The 14,938-nt window shown below is 34.3% G+C and overlaps 1 protein-coding gene across 1 annotated transcript; it reads left to right on the forward strand.

The window, feature by feature from the left end:
- The first annotated feature begins 2,733 nt into the window (after window positions 1–2,733).
- Window positions 2,734–3,726, forward strand: LOC109174730. The gene has a single exon (XM_019323984.1). The coding sequence runs from the start codon at window positions 2,734–2,736 to the stop codon at window positions 3,724–3,726; it is 993 nt and encodes a 330-aa protein (XP_019179529.1).
- Window positions 3,727–14,938: the final 11,212 nt, after the last annotated feature.

The following is a 14,938-nucleotide window of genomic DNA, read 5'->3' on the forward strand; positions in this document are numbered from 1 at the left end:
CATTTTAGGGGATTATAAAAAAAAAAAAGTAGTTGGTATCACATGTAGCTTTTCAACTTGTTGACTATGAAGAACATTATAATAACAAAATAAATTACAGAAGTTAAAATATTATAAATTAAGTACACCTAACATTATTACTTATGCTAGCCTAGAAGATCAAATTGTAATTTCACTGTATAAGTATTACATTTTAGTGGAAAAATTATTAGGTAGACCATGGTCCACACAACTTTGTGCACACTAAATACCATTAGAATTAAAAAGTATATATCATTAATACCAATCTAATCAATTAATTACACATAACAAAAGAAATTTAACTATTGTAAAGCAAAAATTATAAATTGATATTAAAAAGTAAATCATATGAATACAAATGAGTGCAATTACAATTTCACGTAGAGTTGTATGGACCATGAATTACATTGTAATTATAACATTTAATTTGACAAACATTTTTTAAGAATTAAAACTATAAGGATATTTAAATTCACAATGAATGTATATCAATTCATCTTAGGGGATTTACCGTTAGTGATGTTACTCAATGGTGTGATATTTTGAGACAAACATCCTCCAAAGGAATTCGGGAAGGATTAGTTGCCGTAGGTTGCTCTTTACATTGAGCAGCATTATTCCTTGATGATGAGTTGCCGAAATAATTTGCTGTGATATAAAATATAACATTAAAATAAAAATTAATTCCAATAATTAACAATCGTAAAAATTAAGTACACATAACATAATTAATTTGTCAATTGCACAACATTAATTTGTAATTGCTCAAAATTTGGCTAATATTATAAAAGAAAGTAGTGGGTATGACCTGGAGCTTTTCAACTTGTTGACTATGAAGAAGACTATAATAACAAAAGTAATTACAGAAGGTAGACCATGGTCCACACAACTTTGTGCACACTAAATACCATTAGAATTAAAAAGTATATATCATTAATACAAATCTAATCAATTAATTACACATAACAAAAGAAATTTAACTATTGTAAAGCAAAAATTATAAATTTGTTATAAAACCACTATTTATGGACATTTGTATTTGTAACGGAATGTAACGGATGTAACAGTTGTATACATTTATTGTATTTATTACATTGAGTCCTTTATATTCTGTACTCTTGTAAACTAAAAAAATGAGCTAATGAGAATATAGAATTCATCTCACATATATCTCTACTCTTTTCCTTTGCTTTCTTTTGCTTTTGTTCTTCAAGCGTTCACCAAACTCAAGGAGTCTAAGGCCAACTAACCTGCATTACAACACGTTATCAGTACGCTCTAACCCCCGGTGAACGGTATTTTTCTATTTTCTTATATATATCTTATTTTTTTCGAATGCCTGAGATCACATATGTTTATTCTTTATGCTTTTGTGAATTTATGAAAGCATGATCATATGATTATATGTTCCTTTTGGTAATATATATATTTCTGCATCCGTAAATATGTATTTTTATATCCATATACTTGCTATAGTATTTTTTTTAATGCTTATGATATTATATGCACTGTTTTTTTTAACATTTTTTTTTCCAGAATACGAAAAAAAAACCCTTTTCTTTTACTGTATCCCTTTTCCGATTAAACCTTTGTTAAGGTAATCTTGTCGATCTGGCTCTCATAATCATGTTTTTTTTTTCAAATCAACATAGAGATAAATAAACATAGATTGTTCATAGTTGATTTGTTTAAACTAAAAGAACCAATAAATAATTTCTATGAAGAATTGAACACAAATTTTTATGGTTATTATCAAGCAAATTTTTAAACAATTGTCTAATTAACTTTGAGTGGATATGATTAAGCTTATCCCAGACATTTGTGTATGCATGTGTTTCACTATCTAGCAATGGTATCATATTTCTCATTTTCTTCTTTCTGCTTAAATTTTTCGAATAAACTGTATATAGAAATTTTCTACACATAAATTTTTTTTTGATAAACAAATTTCTCGTTTTTTAAAAACAGTGTATATATACATATACTTTTACAGAAATTTGTACATGCTTGTATGCTTATATTTTTTTTAGATTATATGCTCTGTATATGAGTTAAGCATCCCAGATTTATATACAAAAATCGAAGAATATCTATAGATTTTTTTTCTTCGAACTTCATACCTGGATCCGTGTGGATTTTCTTTCGATCTACGATCCGTCCCTATCCTGTACGGTCAGGGATGGCGGCAACGCTGGTTGATGACGATCGGCATCGATTCGCACGATCGGAGACAACGGCGGCAACGCTGCTCGGCGATAGAAACCGGTGGCTGGAGGTGGCGGAGACAACCGACTTCCTCCCGCGGTAATGGCGACCGTCGGTGGCTCGCGAAGATGGTGGCTGCGGTGATGGCGATCGATGGTTGAAGGCCTCTTCTTTTTCCCCTTCGGTTTAATTGAAAGAGGTGGCATAACATAAATGCCTCATCTTTAGCCTAATAAACGCAGAAGCGTTTTTTTTCCTCTTTATGGCCTAGGGTTTTCTATTAAAGCCCTCCTTTTCTTGCATATTTCTATTTTGGACCAGTGTTTTCATTTTTGGACCACCATCATTCATGGGCTATTTTTTTCTCTTTCAAGCCCCTAATTTATTTGGACCATTTTTTTTTTGGGGCATGATATATAATATTTTCTTTGGGCCTTTCATTTATTGAAATAAACTAGGCCACACATTCCATTTTTTATGGTCCTCATTCAAATATTTTCTGTAGAAATGGCTGCTCTCGCAAAACGAGAATTCGCTGAACTCGCCCTCAATGGAAGCAATTTCCTCACTTGGGCACTTGATGTTGAGATATATCTCCAATCTACAGAACTGCTGGACACCATTGAAGAGACATCTACGAGCACTGCAGCCCAGAAGGCAAAAGCGCTCATTTTCCTCCGCCACCATCTCAACCACGACCTCAAGAATGAATACTTAACAGAAAAAGACCCCTATGTCCTCTGGAAATCTCTTAATGCACGCTTTGACCAACAGACGTCATTGGTCCAACCCCAGGCCCAACATGATTGGCTTAACCTCCGATTTCAAGACTTTAAGTCTGTGACTGAATACAACTCCGCCCTACACAAAATTGTGTCACAATTAAAGCTCTGTAAGCAAATAATTACGGACGAGGATCTAATTGAAAAAACTCTATCCACGTTCCATCCAAATGACCTTGTGCTCCAGAAGCAGTACAGGAATACAAAGTATAATACGCATCCAGAGCTCATTACTGATTTACTGGTGGCTGAAAAGCATAGCCAGTTATTGATGCATAATCACAATGCACGTCCAACTGGCGCTGCACCTGTGCCTGAAGCACACACTGTTGCCCAGCAGAGCGACAATCGGCGGGGTCGAGGCCGGGGAAGGGGGAGAGGTCGTGGCAGGGGCCCAAAGCGAGGTGGCAGAGGGGGAGCTAGCGGTAGTAACTCCCGTCCTCAGAACAAGCAAACTCAAAGAAATGGACCAAACAAGTCACAACAGAACTCTGGTCAGTCGCAACCATGTTATAAATGTGGTTGCAAAGGACATTGGTCTAGGACATGCAGGACTCCTAAACATCTGGTCGAGGCTTACCAAAAGATGCTCCAGCAAGAAGGAGGACAAAAGAAGAAAGATTCTGGGCAATCATCTTTGCCTGAAGCAAATGCCCTCATCTTAGGGAATGATGACCTGCTAGGCGATGAACTAGCTGATTATGGAGATCAGGAGTGATACTCCTATTCTTTTCTCTCCTTTTTTCTTATGGACATCCATTTTACTTCATGCCTGCGTGCATGTTTATATTTGAACTCCTTTGTCCTATATGAATAATGGATCCCTTATCTTTGAACTCTTTTGTTTTTTTTTTGAATAAATACAATGGATTCTTCTTAGACATTATCTTGATACCCATTCCTTTTTCTTTAGAGATATGGGAGATGAATCAACCCTATGCTTGGTTGATTGTGCGACTACGCACACTATTCTGACAGACCGGAGATTTTTCCAAACGTTCAAGGAACATAAAGGCAACCTTTCAACCATAGCGAATGATGACATCCCTATTGTGGGCTCCGGCAGAGCGTCACTTATTCTTCCTAAAGGAACAAAGTTGATCATTGATTCAGCCCTCCTATATCCTCAATCAAAAAGAACTTTGCTCAGTTTCAGGGATATTCGGTCCAACGGTTTCCACATAGAAACTAAAACTAAAAACAATACCGAATCCCTTGTTTTGACCAAAACGGTCAATAACCAGAAAAAGGAAATTGAAGAACTTCCTTCCTTTTCTTCAGGCCTGTATTATTCATATATCAGGCCCCAGCACTCCTGCGTTGCACTCGCAGTAAAGTTTAAAGATACACATTCTTTCAGTCTATGGCATGACCGCTTAGGTCACCCTGGGCAAACAATGATAGGCCGGATTCTTTCAAATTCAACTGGACATAACCTTCTTAGGACAAACATTCTTTCTACAAAAGATTACACATGTGTTCCATGTGCACAGGGAAAACTTATTGTTCGTCCCTCGCGTCCTAAGATTGGTTTTGAGTCACCTGTCTTCCTGCAGAGGCTACAGGGTGATATTTGTGGACCAATTAATCCTTCATCCGGACCATTTCGATATTTTATGGTCCTTATTGATGCTTCCACCCGATGGACACATGTGTGTTTGTTGTCCACTCGAAATATGGCATTCGCAAAATTCATAAGCCAAATCATTAGGTTGAATGCCCAATTTCCCGATTATCCTATTAAGAACATAAGAATGGATAATGCTGGTGAATTCACTTCGTCAGCTTTTGACGATTATTGTATGGCCATGGGAATTAAGGTGGAACATCCTGTACCATACGTCCACACCCAGAATGGTTTAGCTGAATCTCTTATCAAAAGAATTAAACTAATAGCTAGACCATTACTACAACGGTCCAGTCTACCAGTAAATTGTTGGGGACACGCAGTGTTGCATGCTGCAAACCTAATTCAACTCCGGCCAACTGCATATCACGATTATTCCCCTCTACAACTTGTACGTGGTAATGAGCCAGACATTTCCCATTTGCGTGTCTTTGGCTGTGCGATTTACGTACCTATACCACCTCCGCATCGTTCTCCAATGGGCTCGCAACGTCAATTAGGTATTTATGTTGGGTATGAATCCCCTTCTATCATTAAATACCTCGAGCCTATGACAGCAGATCAGTTTACTGCACGGTTTGCTGACTGCATTTTTGATGAAGATCATTTCCCGGCATTAGGGGGAGAGAAAAACCCAGTTTTGAAAAAATGCCACGAAATTTCATGGGATGAAAAAGATCTTCAATATCTTGACCCACGTACTAGTCAAACTGAACTTGAAGTTCAGAAAATAATAAATTTGCAAAAACTAGCAAATAATCTGCCAGATGCGTTTACTGATTATAAAAGAGTAACTAGGTCCTATATTCCTGCAGAAAATGCTCCATCAAGGATAATTGTCCCCAAAGGACCAAATAATAACACCGACACTATCCGACGCCAGAAGCGTGGAAGACCAGTTGGTGCAAAAGATGTAAATCCGCGGAAAATTAAAAACAATAAACAATCACAGTTACTCCAAAATCGTCCTGAAGACGAAATACCCAGTGTAAATGCACGTGCTACAAATAAATCTAACACTGGGAATACGGAACACCTTCACCAAGATATGATAGCAAATGAGAAAGACTTGGTTGAAGTAAATATAGAATCTGCCATAAACTTTTTCGAAACAGGAGAAAATCTTAATAGAAATGTAACAGTCGTCGACGACCAATTCGCCTCTACAATTGCTCTTCACATTTCTTTCAATAATCTGGATCCAGAACCAAAAACTATAATGGAGTGCCGGAAGCGCTCCGATTGGTTGAAATGGAAAGAAGCAATTGAGGCTGAGCTCAACTCGCTAAATAAAAGAAAAGTGTTTAGTCCTCCTGTACTTACCCCTAAAGGCGTGATCCCAGTAGGATCCAAATGGGTATTTGTACGAAAGAGGAATGAACAAAATGAGGTGGTCAGATACAAAGCGAGACTGGTAGCTCAAGGGTTCTCACAGAGACCCGGAATAGATTTTGAACAAACTTACTCTCCTGTCTTAGATGGCACATCGTTCCGTTATCTAATATCGCTGGCAGTAAAAATGAATTTAGAAATGCAGTTAATGGATGTTGTGACCGCATATTTATATGGGTCACTAGACGCTGACATATATATGAAAGTACCTGAGGGCATCCAAAATCCTTTATGTAAAGGAAATACAAATAAAAATATGTTTAGCGTAAAGCTACAAAAGTCATTATATGGCTTAAAACAATCAGGAAGAATGTGGTATTGTTGATTGAGTGAATTCCTCTTAAAACAAGGATATGAAAATAAAGATATTAGTCCTTGCATCTTTACAAAGAAATCAACTGATGGTTTCTGTATTATATCAATCTATGTAGATGATATAAACATCATAGGGACGAGCAAGGACGTCAAGAGGGCATGCTTGTGCCTAAAGGAGGAATTCGAAATGAAAGACTTGGGAAAAACCAAGTTCTGTCTCGGCCTGCAGATCGAGCACCTCCCTGAAGGAATATTCATACACCAATCCAAATACACAGACAAGTTATTGGAAAAATTCTACATGGATAAGTCCCATCCACTTAGTACTCCAATGGTAGTCCGATCACTTGAAGTTGATAAGGACCCGTACAGACCTAAAGAGGATAATGAGGATATTCTAGGACCAGAAGTTCCTTACTTAAGTGCCATTGGAGCACTTCTATACCTTGCCAACTGCACTAGACCTGATATTGCATTTTCAGTAAACATGCTAGCTCGTTTTAGTGCTGCTCCAACCAGAAGGCATTGGAATGGCATAAAACATATCCTCAGATATTTGCAAGGTACAAAGGATCTTGGCCTTCTATTTAAAAGAAACCAAGACACCACATTAGTGGGATACGCGGATGCTGGCTTTATGTCTGATCCGCATAATGCTAGATCTCAGACTGGATATGTGTTTCTTTCTGGAGGTACTGCTATTTCATGGAAATCAGTTAAACAAACATTAGTAGCTACCTCCTCAAACCATTCTGAGATTATTGCCTTATACGAGACCTCCAAAGAATGTGTATGGTTGAGGTCATTAATACACAATATTCAAGACTCGTGTGGAATAATGAATAATGGAAAGATCCCCACTGTCCTGTACGAGGACAATGCAGCATGTGTTGCACAAATGAGTAATGGATATGTTAAAGGTAATCTCACCAAACATATTACACCAAAATTCTTTTATCCACATGAACTCCAGAAGAGTGGTGAAATACGAGTCCAAAAGATCCAGTCAAGTGAGAATCTGGCAGATTTATTTACTAAGTCCTTACCTACATCTATTTTTGAAAAGTATGTATACAAAATTGGTATGCGTAGATTAGGAAGGTTGTTGTCTTCAGGGGGAGCAACAACATCTTGAATGTAACAAAATTATTAATCTAGAAGATCAATTTATTCACTTTGATCCAGAAGATCAAGACTTATCCTTATGTTTTATACCTAAACCCAGAAGGTTTACAGTTGTACTCTTTTTCCCTTTGCTGAGTTTTTTTCCCACAGGGTTTTCTCAGTGTAAGGTTTTTAATGAGGCAACCAAAGCAACACATGCATTATCCATATATCATGTACTCTTTTCTCGACTAGGTTTTTCCCACAGGGTTTTTCTAGCGAGTTTTTAACGAGGCATGATTATGGCAAAATAATGTCCAAGGGGGAGTGTTATAAAACCACTATTTATGGACATTTGTATTTGTAACGGAATGTAACGGATGTAACAGTTGTATACATTTATTGTATTTATTACATTGAGTCCTTTATATTCTGTACTCTTGTAAACTAAAAAAATGAGCTAATGAGAATACAGAATTCATCTCACATATATCTCTACTCTTTTCCTTTGCTTTCTTTTGCTTTTGTTCTTCAAGCGTTCACCAAACTCAAGGAGTCTAAGGCCAACTAACCTGCATTACAACAAAATTGATATTAAAAAGTAAATCATATGAAGACAAATTAGTGCAATTACAATTCCACGCAGGGTTGTATGGACCATGAATTACATTATAATTATAACATTTAATTTGACAAACATTTTTTAAGAATTAAAACTATAAGGATATTTAAATTCACAATGAATGTATATCAATTCATCTTAGGGGATTTACCGTTAGTGATGTTACTCAATGGTGTGATATTTTGAGACAAACATCCTCCAAAAGGAATTCGGGAAAGATTAGTTGCCGTAGGTTGCTCTTTACCTTGAGCAGCATTATTCCTTGATGATGAGTTGCCGAAATAATTTGTTATGATATAAAATATAACATTAAAATAAAAATTAATTCCAATAATTAACAATCGTAAAAATTAAGTACACATAACATAATTAATTTGTCAATTGCACAACATTAATTTGTAATTGCTCAAAATTTGACTAATATTATAAAAGAAAGTAGTGGGTTTGACCTGGAGCTTTTCAACTTGTTGATTATGAAGAAGACTATAATAACAAAAGTAATTACAACAGTTAAAATTTATAAATTAATCACACCTAACGCTATTACTTATGCTAGCCTAGAAGTAGAAATTGTAATTGCTATAAATAAGGATTACAGCTTAAGTGGACCAATTATTAGGTAGAGTATGGTCCACAAAATTTTGTGCACAATAAATACCATTAGAATTATAAAGTATATATCATTAATACCAATCTAATCAATTAATTACACATAACCACCGAAGTTTAACTATTGTAAAACAGAAATTATAAGTTGATATTAAAAAGTCAATCATTTGAAGACAAAATCTTTGGTGAACAATTCCACGCAAAGTTGTATGGACCATTAATTACATTATAATTATAAAATTTAATTTGACAGCCATTTTTTCAGAATAAAAACTATAAGGATATTTAAATTCACAATGAATGTATATCAATTCAACTTAGGAGATTTATCGTTAGTGATGTTACTCAATGGTGTGATATTTTGAGACAAACACCCTCCAAAAGGAATTCGGGAAGGATTAGTTGCCGTATGTTGCTCTTTACCTTGAGCAGCATTATTCCTTGATGATGAGTTGCCGAAATAATTTGCTGTGATATAAAATATAACATTAAAATAAAAATTAATTCAAATAATTAACAATCGTAAAAATGAAGTACACATAACATAATTAATTTGTCAATTGTACAACATTAATTTGTAATTGCTCAAAATTTGGCTAACATTATAAAAGAAAGTAGTTGGTGTGACATGGAGCTTTTCAACTTTTTGACTATGAAGAAGACTATAATAACAAAATTAATTACAGCAGTTAAAATATTAGAAATTAATCACACCTAACGGAGAATCTACCTATGCTAGCCTAGAATATGAAATTGTAATTGCTATAAATAAAGATTACAGTTTAGTGGACCAATTATTAGGTATACCATGGTCCACAAAATTTTTTGCACAATAAATACCATTAGAATGAAAAAGTTTATATCAAATTAATTACACATAACATAAGAAGTTTAACTATTGTAAAGTAGAAATTAGAAATTGATATTCAAAATTCAATAATATGAAGAATATATATATATATATATATATATATATATATATATATATATATATATATATATAATTTACATTTTGTTCGGTCGGAATCACGTGAGATGAGGAAGAAGGGTGAATACCCTTCTTCTTCGTATGTCTGAATAGATCTCATTCTTCCCCATCTCAAAACAATCTTCCGATCTCTCTGTGTCCAGCCTAAATCTAGATCATTCCTTAATCGTTATCTCGCAATCAACTCTTGTTATTGAACATTGTTTCCGCAGAATTTCTAATCGGGTCTAGATGCTTATGATCCGTCTCTCACTACATAATCGCAATCTTTCATTTCTGGGAACGATCGGAGGCTTCAATAACAGTTAATGGTGGAAATCGCGATGAAGTGAAGCTAATGTTCAACTACTAAGGTTAGTATGCTTTCAATTTTCAGTCAATTAATTTAGGGTTTCCTATGCATCACTGTTGTCCATTCTAAAATTGAGCTATTTTTCTGGATTTAATCTCCTTAGTTTGGTAACAATAGTTAAGCATGCAGATCGATTCTCATAGATAAAATCTCTTAATTTCAGATTTGTATGATTCATAGCAATTAGGGTTCTAAATCGTATTCTATTTAGTGTTGCTCTAAAAACACCAAACTGAAATTACTGTTAACTGTGTAAATTTCATGTTCAAAATGCTATAGATATATTATTATTCACACAAACCCTAACCTCTAATCTACTTTTTCATGTTGTTTTTTATGGACATACTTGAGTTATTTGAGGAGATGGAGAGCATAAACAGAATCGCAAAGCAAGAGGGATGCTCCAAAGAAGCTTCATTTCAAGTATGAAAAAGATAAGTTCCGAACTTACCTTTATTTTCCTCACTTGGTTTCCTTTTGATGCCTATAATTGTTGACTTAGTAATTTTCTTCATTGTACTGTCTATTGTGTGTACTTGCAAATGTAGATGTCAATTCTCTCTTTGGCTGAGGTCTCAAACTGGAAAACTGTTTTTGGAGTTAGATGGGGCAGCTATCAGTAGATGGGTTCATTGTAGTTTATTTAACTTTTTCATTGATTTTGATATTCGGAGTGGAACTGAAGGGTTTTCTCTTAATAGTAATGATAGCTGGCCATCAATTATATTTAATATCTAAAGAATGTGTTTCTTTCCCTAAGAATGATTAACTTTTACTTCACAGCCCAATAATTCTATTGTATTCAATTTCTGTAGATAAGTTGTAAGAATATTGAACACATTGATTCTTTGCTTCTAATACTCTTCAATTCTTTGTTATGCCAGTGTAACCTTATCCTCTTGGTGTTGTTCTTTAATATTCGGAACACAATTTCTAACCTGTTTTTTTTTTCTTATTTCTTTTTAGAATGAAATAATCCAAGCTCTGGAGTAATTGAAGAGCAGCAAGCAGAAAATAAGCCATCAATCAAAGACAACTAAATGCAGTATGGTCATATAAGCAAATAGGTTAAGATTTTATCTTTATTTTCCTGACTTTAGATTAGTTTGTATGCATATACTTGCATAGTTTGTAAATTTGTTCATTTTACTTTGTAAGGCAATAGACACTTTGAATTAAATAGAATTTTTTTAACAAATTGTCCTCAAGTATAGACCCAGTTCAGCTTTTTTTATTTCTAGTGTCTTTGATTGTTGGATGAATATCCCAGGAATGCAATAGTTTTTGGGATTCTTGGTTTATTTGCATTCTTCTAGTTCCTTACAGTATCCATTAAGATTTTCAAACTATTATAAGCTACTATCATAATTTTTGGTGGATGCAATTTCGTTTACTTAATCCCATTTGCATTAGTTAGTGTAGTTAATTGTTCTATATAATTCATTGTATAGAACAATTAAGGGCTTTGGTAGAGTAATTAAACTATTTAGATAGATAAGTATTTTCTGAAGCTTGACCTAAGAACAGTACCTACTTTCTCATTTAAATGGTACCACATTTACAAAACTTAAAAACTTTGTACTGTTTTCAGTTTTTTTTTTTTTTTTTTTTTTTTTTTTTTTTTTTTTTTTTTTTTTTGGACTTAGGTGCATTGTTTTATTCTATATCACAGCAGATTAAAGATTGGTGTAGGATCAAAGTATTTTTCTAATTAAAGGAGATTCTCCGTGTTTGAGTTAACACAGTAATGTTAATTAACTATTTGGTTTTTTGCCTTTGGTTCAAACTGTTATAATGTTCTTTTACTGTGTTATAATATTCTTTTACTGTGTTTTATTGGAAGCAATAGCTTTGGTAGATTAAGAATCAGGCACTAACCTAAGATTAGTACTTAGTTTCTCAATAAGGATTCTTTTGAAGCTTAACCTAAGATTAGTACTTAGGTTCTGAAAAAAAAAATTCCCACCATCTCAAAACTTGAACACTTTTGACTGAATTCAAATATTGTTTTACTTAGTTGCATTACTGTTTTATTGGGTACTCTCAAATTGGGTACTGGAGCATTAACTGTTTTATTGTATATCACAGGAAAAGAAAAATTTTAGTAACTCTTAATAATTTGTTAATTTTATATTACAAAGATTGCATTTAGCAACTGGTATTAATTTCTTTTTAAATGTGCTAGCAAATTTTGGTGGATACCAGCATGGACATAAAGTGCATTAGAGAGTTGCAAACAGAGTAAAAGAAGATTTTGCAAATAGGTGAGTAAAACTATCTCTATTTTTTAGGCACAAGGTATTTAGTTATAAGAGTTTAGAATTGGAATATTAGTTGCAAATAATTGTCATGATTAAATATTCTTAGTAACTTACATATATACTCTTTTATAGGAGAAGTTTAATATCTAATGGAACCTATACAAAACTACATCTACAAAGTCTCAGTTCCTTGCCAAATTTTGTCCCTTGTGTCTCCATTTTAAAACCTTGGCCCTCGATCATCCTTGTTCTCAATCACCTGGAATGAAAATTAGAAAAACTGCAAAACAGGTTCTAATAGCAGTAGATGCACCAATGTATTGTAATAAACAGTTAGGCAATCTCATCAAAACATTAATTAAAACTTAGAAAATATCCCAAAAACTAAAGTTTAATAATTATCACACCACAGGATTAGGATCAAAACAGTCAATATGTCTGGATAGTATCAGGTTCACAACAATCAGTTTCAACCATGAATCGAATTGCATTTTTTCCTTTTTTTATCTCTGAGTCATTCAACTTCTTCCTACTTTTGGATGATGAAAACTCATCCAAAAGTGACCTTTTAATAGCCCCAGAGTTGTCAGCACTGTCATCTCCTTCCTTTTGTGAGGGCTGGACAGAGGCAGGACTATTCACTTCAACTCCTAGAGTCTTCCTGTTATTAACAAAAGGAGTAAACCAAATTAGTCACCATCATAATAAAAAAAAACATTATAGAGCTTAGGGTTTGAAATTCTTACTTCAGAAATTGCATCGGTGTTAGTTTCCTCCTCAATCATCCTAGACATTAAGTTCTGGTCTTGATGCTCCACAAACCTGTCACTATAGGTTTTCAGCAAGTGTTCATCCCTGACAACCCTCACAACATTGAATGGGTGATTGGGACCCATCTTTAGAGCCAGTTTAAAATTGATCTTAAACAGCATCTTCATTCCAACTATAGCATCCAACTCAGGTGGCACTTCAACATCAACCTGTTTAGGTAGGTGATAAATAACCTAAGTACAAACCTAGAATAAACAGTATAGAAAAATTTTTGTAGAGCCAATTAGAAGAATTTACCTCCTTGTATTTTGCATACAAAATCGAAGCAGGAATACCCACAAGTTCTGCCACTTCTCTATCCCAAAGCAACATTGGAGCATCTCCAGATTTGTCAAGAGCAATTACAACAACTTTATATCTAACTGTACCCATCATACAAGCCTTTTTACACTTAGTACAAAACAGTGATCCTTCCTGTTCTTTTAGTTTCTTATTACATCCAGGTTTCATGCATGATAAGTAGTACCAACTATCCTCAAAATCTAACCCCAAAATCTCAGCAGCCACATAGTATTCCCCATCCTATAGTATACACATCATTTTATAAGCAGATATAGCAATTAACCAAAACTTCATTTTCAAAAACTTACGCATTGTCTTCAATTTGAAAGTCGATTAGTTTGGTTGCCTTTCCCTCTATAATCTTGTCCACCGGATTGTAAATCTCAATGACCCTTCCAATCACATCTGCCAAATTAACAAAATATTAGAAAAAATTACTGAAAATAGAGTAAGGAAGATATTAGCAGTTAAGAAAAGTAAAGTTAGTACCAATCAGTTCCTTGTCATTCACATCAGCTGGATCTTTCAAAGCCAAAATACTCTTTAGTCGAAACATTTTGCAAGGAAAGCCATTAGAATGTATCTCCTTCACTTGTGTTCTATAGTTGAATTTGAGCAGGAAATCATGTTCTGTAATCTTGTAGACATAGTAGTTTGTAGAAGCCATGAAGTTCTTGATTTCAAAGACTTTACCTTCTTTTATTATATCTCTATACTTTCTAATGTCTTTTTTAATAATACTCGCATGAATGTAGTCTCCCTGTGAATAAAATAGAAACAAAATTATAGACAACCAAAGACCATTAGATTAGTAGATAGCATGGCATGAATGTAGTCTCCCTGGTAATAAAAAAAAACATTTATACACATTGAAAGACCATTAGATTAGCATGGCATGAATGTAGTCTCCCTGGCAATCACAAAAAAAACATTTATACACATTGAAAGACCATTAGATTAGTAGATAGCATGAATATGATTTTTGGCAAATAAAAAAAAGTACCTCTTCATCATGGAACACTACTTCCATGCTCTTACTGGCCTGCCCCTCTCCCCTTTTCTCAGGCACTTCATAGACCCGTACTGCTCTCACCCTGATTGCCCGGAGCTGGTGTTCCGGCTTTATGTTTTTTACAGCAATGAACATGGAAGGCATCTTAAAACACCAACAATATTTCGAAAAAGGTAGTAAAGTGAACTGAATTTGTGAAGGGTTTTGGCATGAAGAAGCCGGGTATTTATACAGATTGAAAATTCAAATAAACCAAGAGACCAGCAGCCAATGTTTTGGAAATCGCACATCTCATTGAATGTGTATTTGTAGATTTCAACTCTGCATATTCCCTGTAATATATATAATTTTTTCTTGTAATTTTACTGCATGCATATTCGAACATGTAGACCGGATGCCTTCATTATGCTTTGATATTAATCATTTTGTTTACACTACCAAGAGTTCTACATTAATTGAACTCCTTGGGAACCAAGGATTGTATGATAATTTAATACGAATAGTTGCCTTTTGAAAACGGCTAGGCATATTCCCA

The sequence above is a fragment of the Ipomoea nil genome, unplaced genomic scaffold (genome assembly GCF_001879475.1).
Source record: "Ipomoea nil cultivar Tokyo-kokei standard unplaced genomic scaffold, Asagao_1.1 scaffold0656, whole genome shotgun sequence".
Classification (NCBI taxonomy): domain Eukaryota; kingdom Viridiplantae; phylum Streptophyta; class Magnoliopsida; order Solanales; family Convolvulaceae; genus Ipomoea; species Ipomoea nil.

What these genes read in the sequence shown, in the direction of transcription:
- LOC109174730 (XM_019323984.1), top strand. Translation starts at nt 2,734, where the DNA reads ATGGCTGCTCTCGCAAAACGAGAATTCGCTGAACTCGCCCTCAATGGA.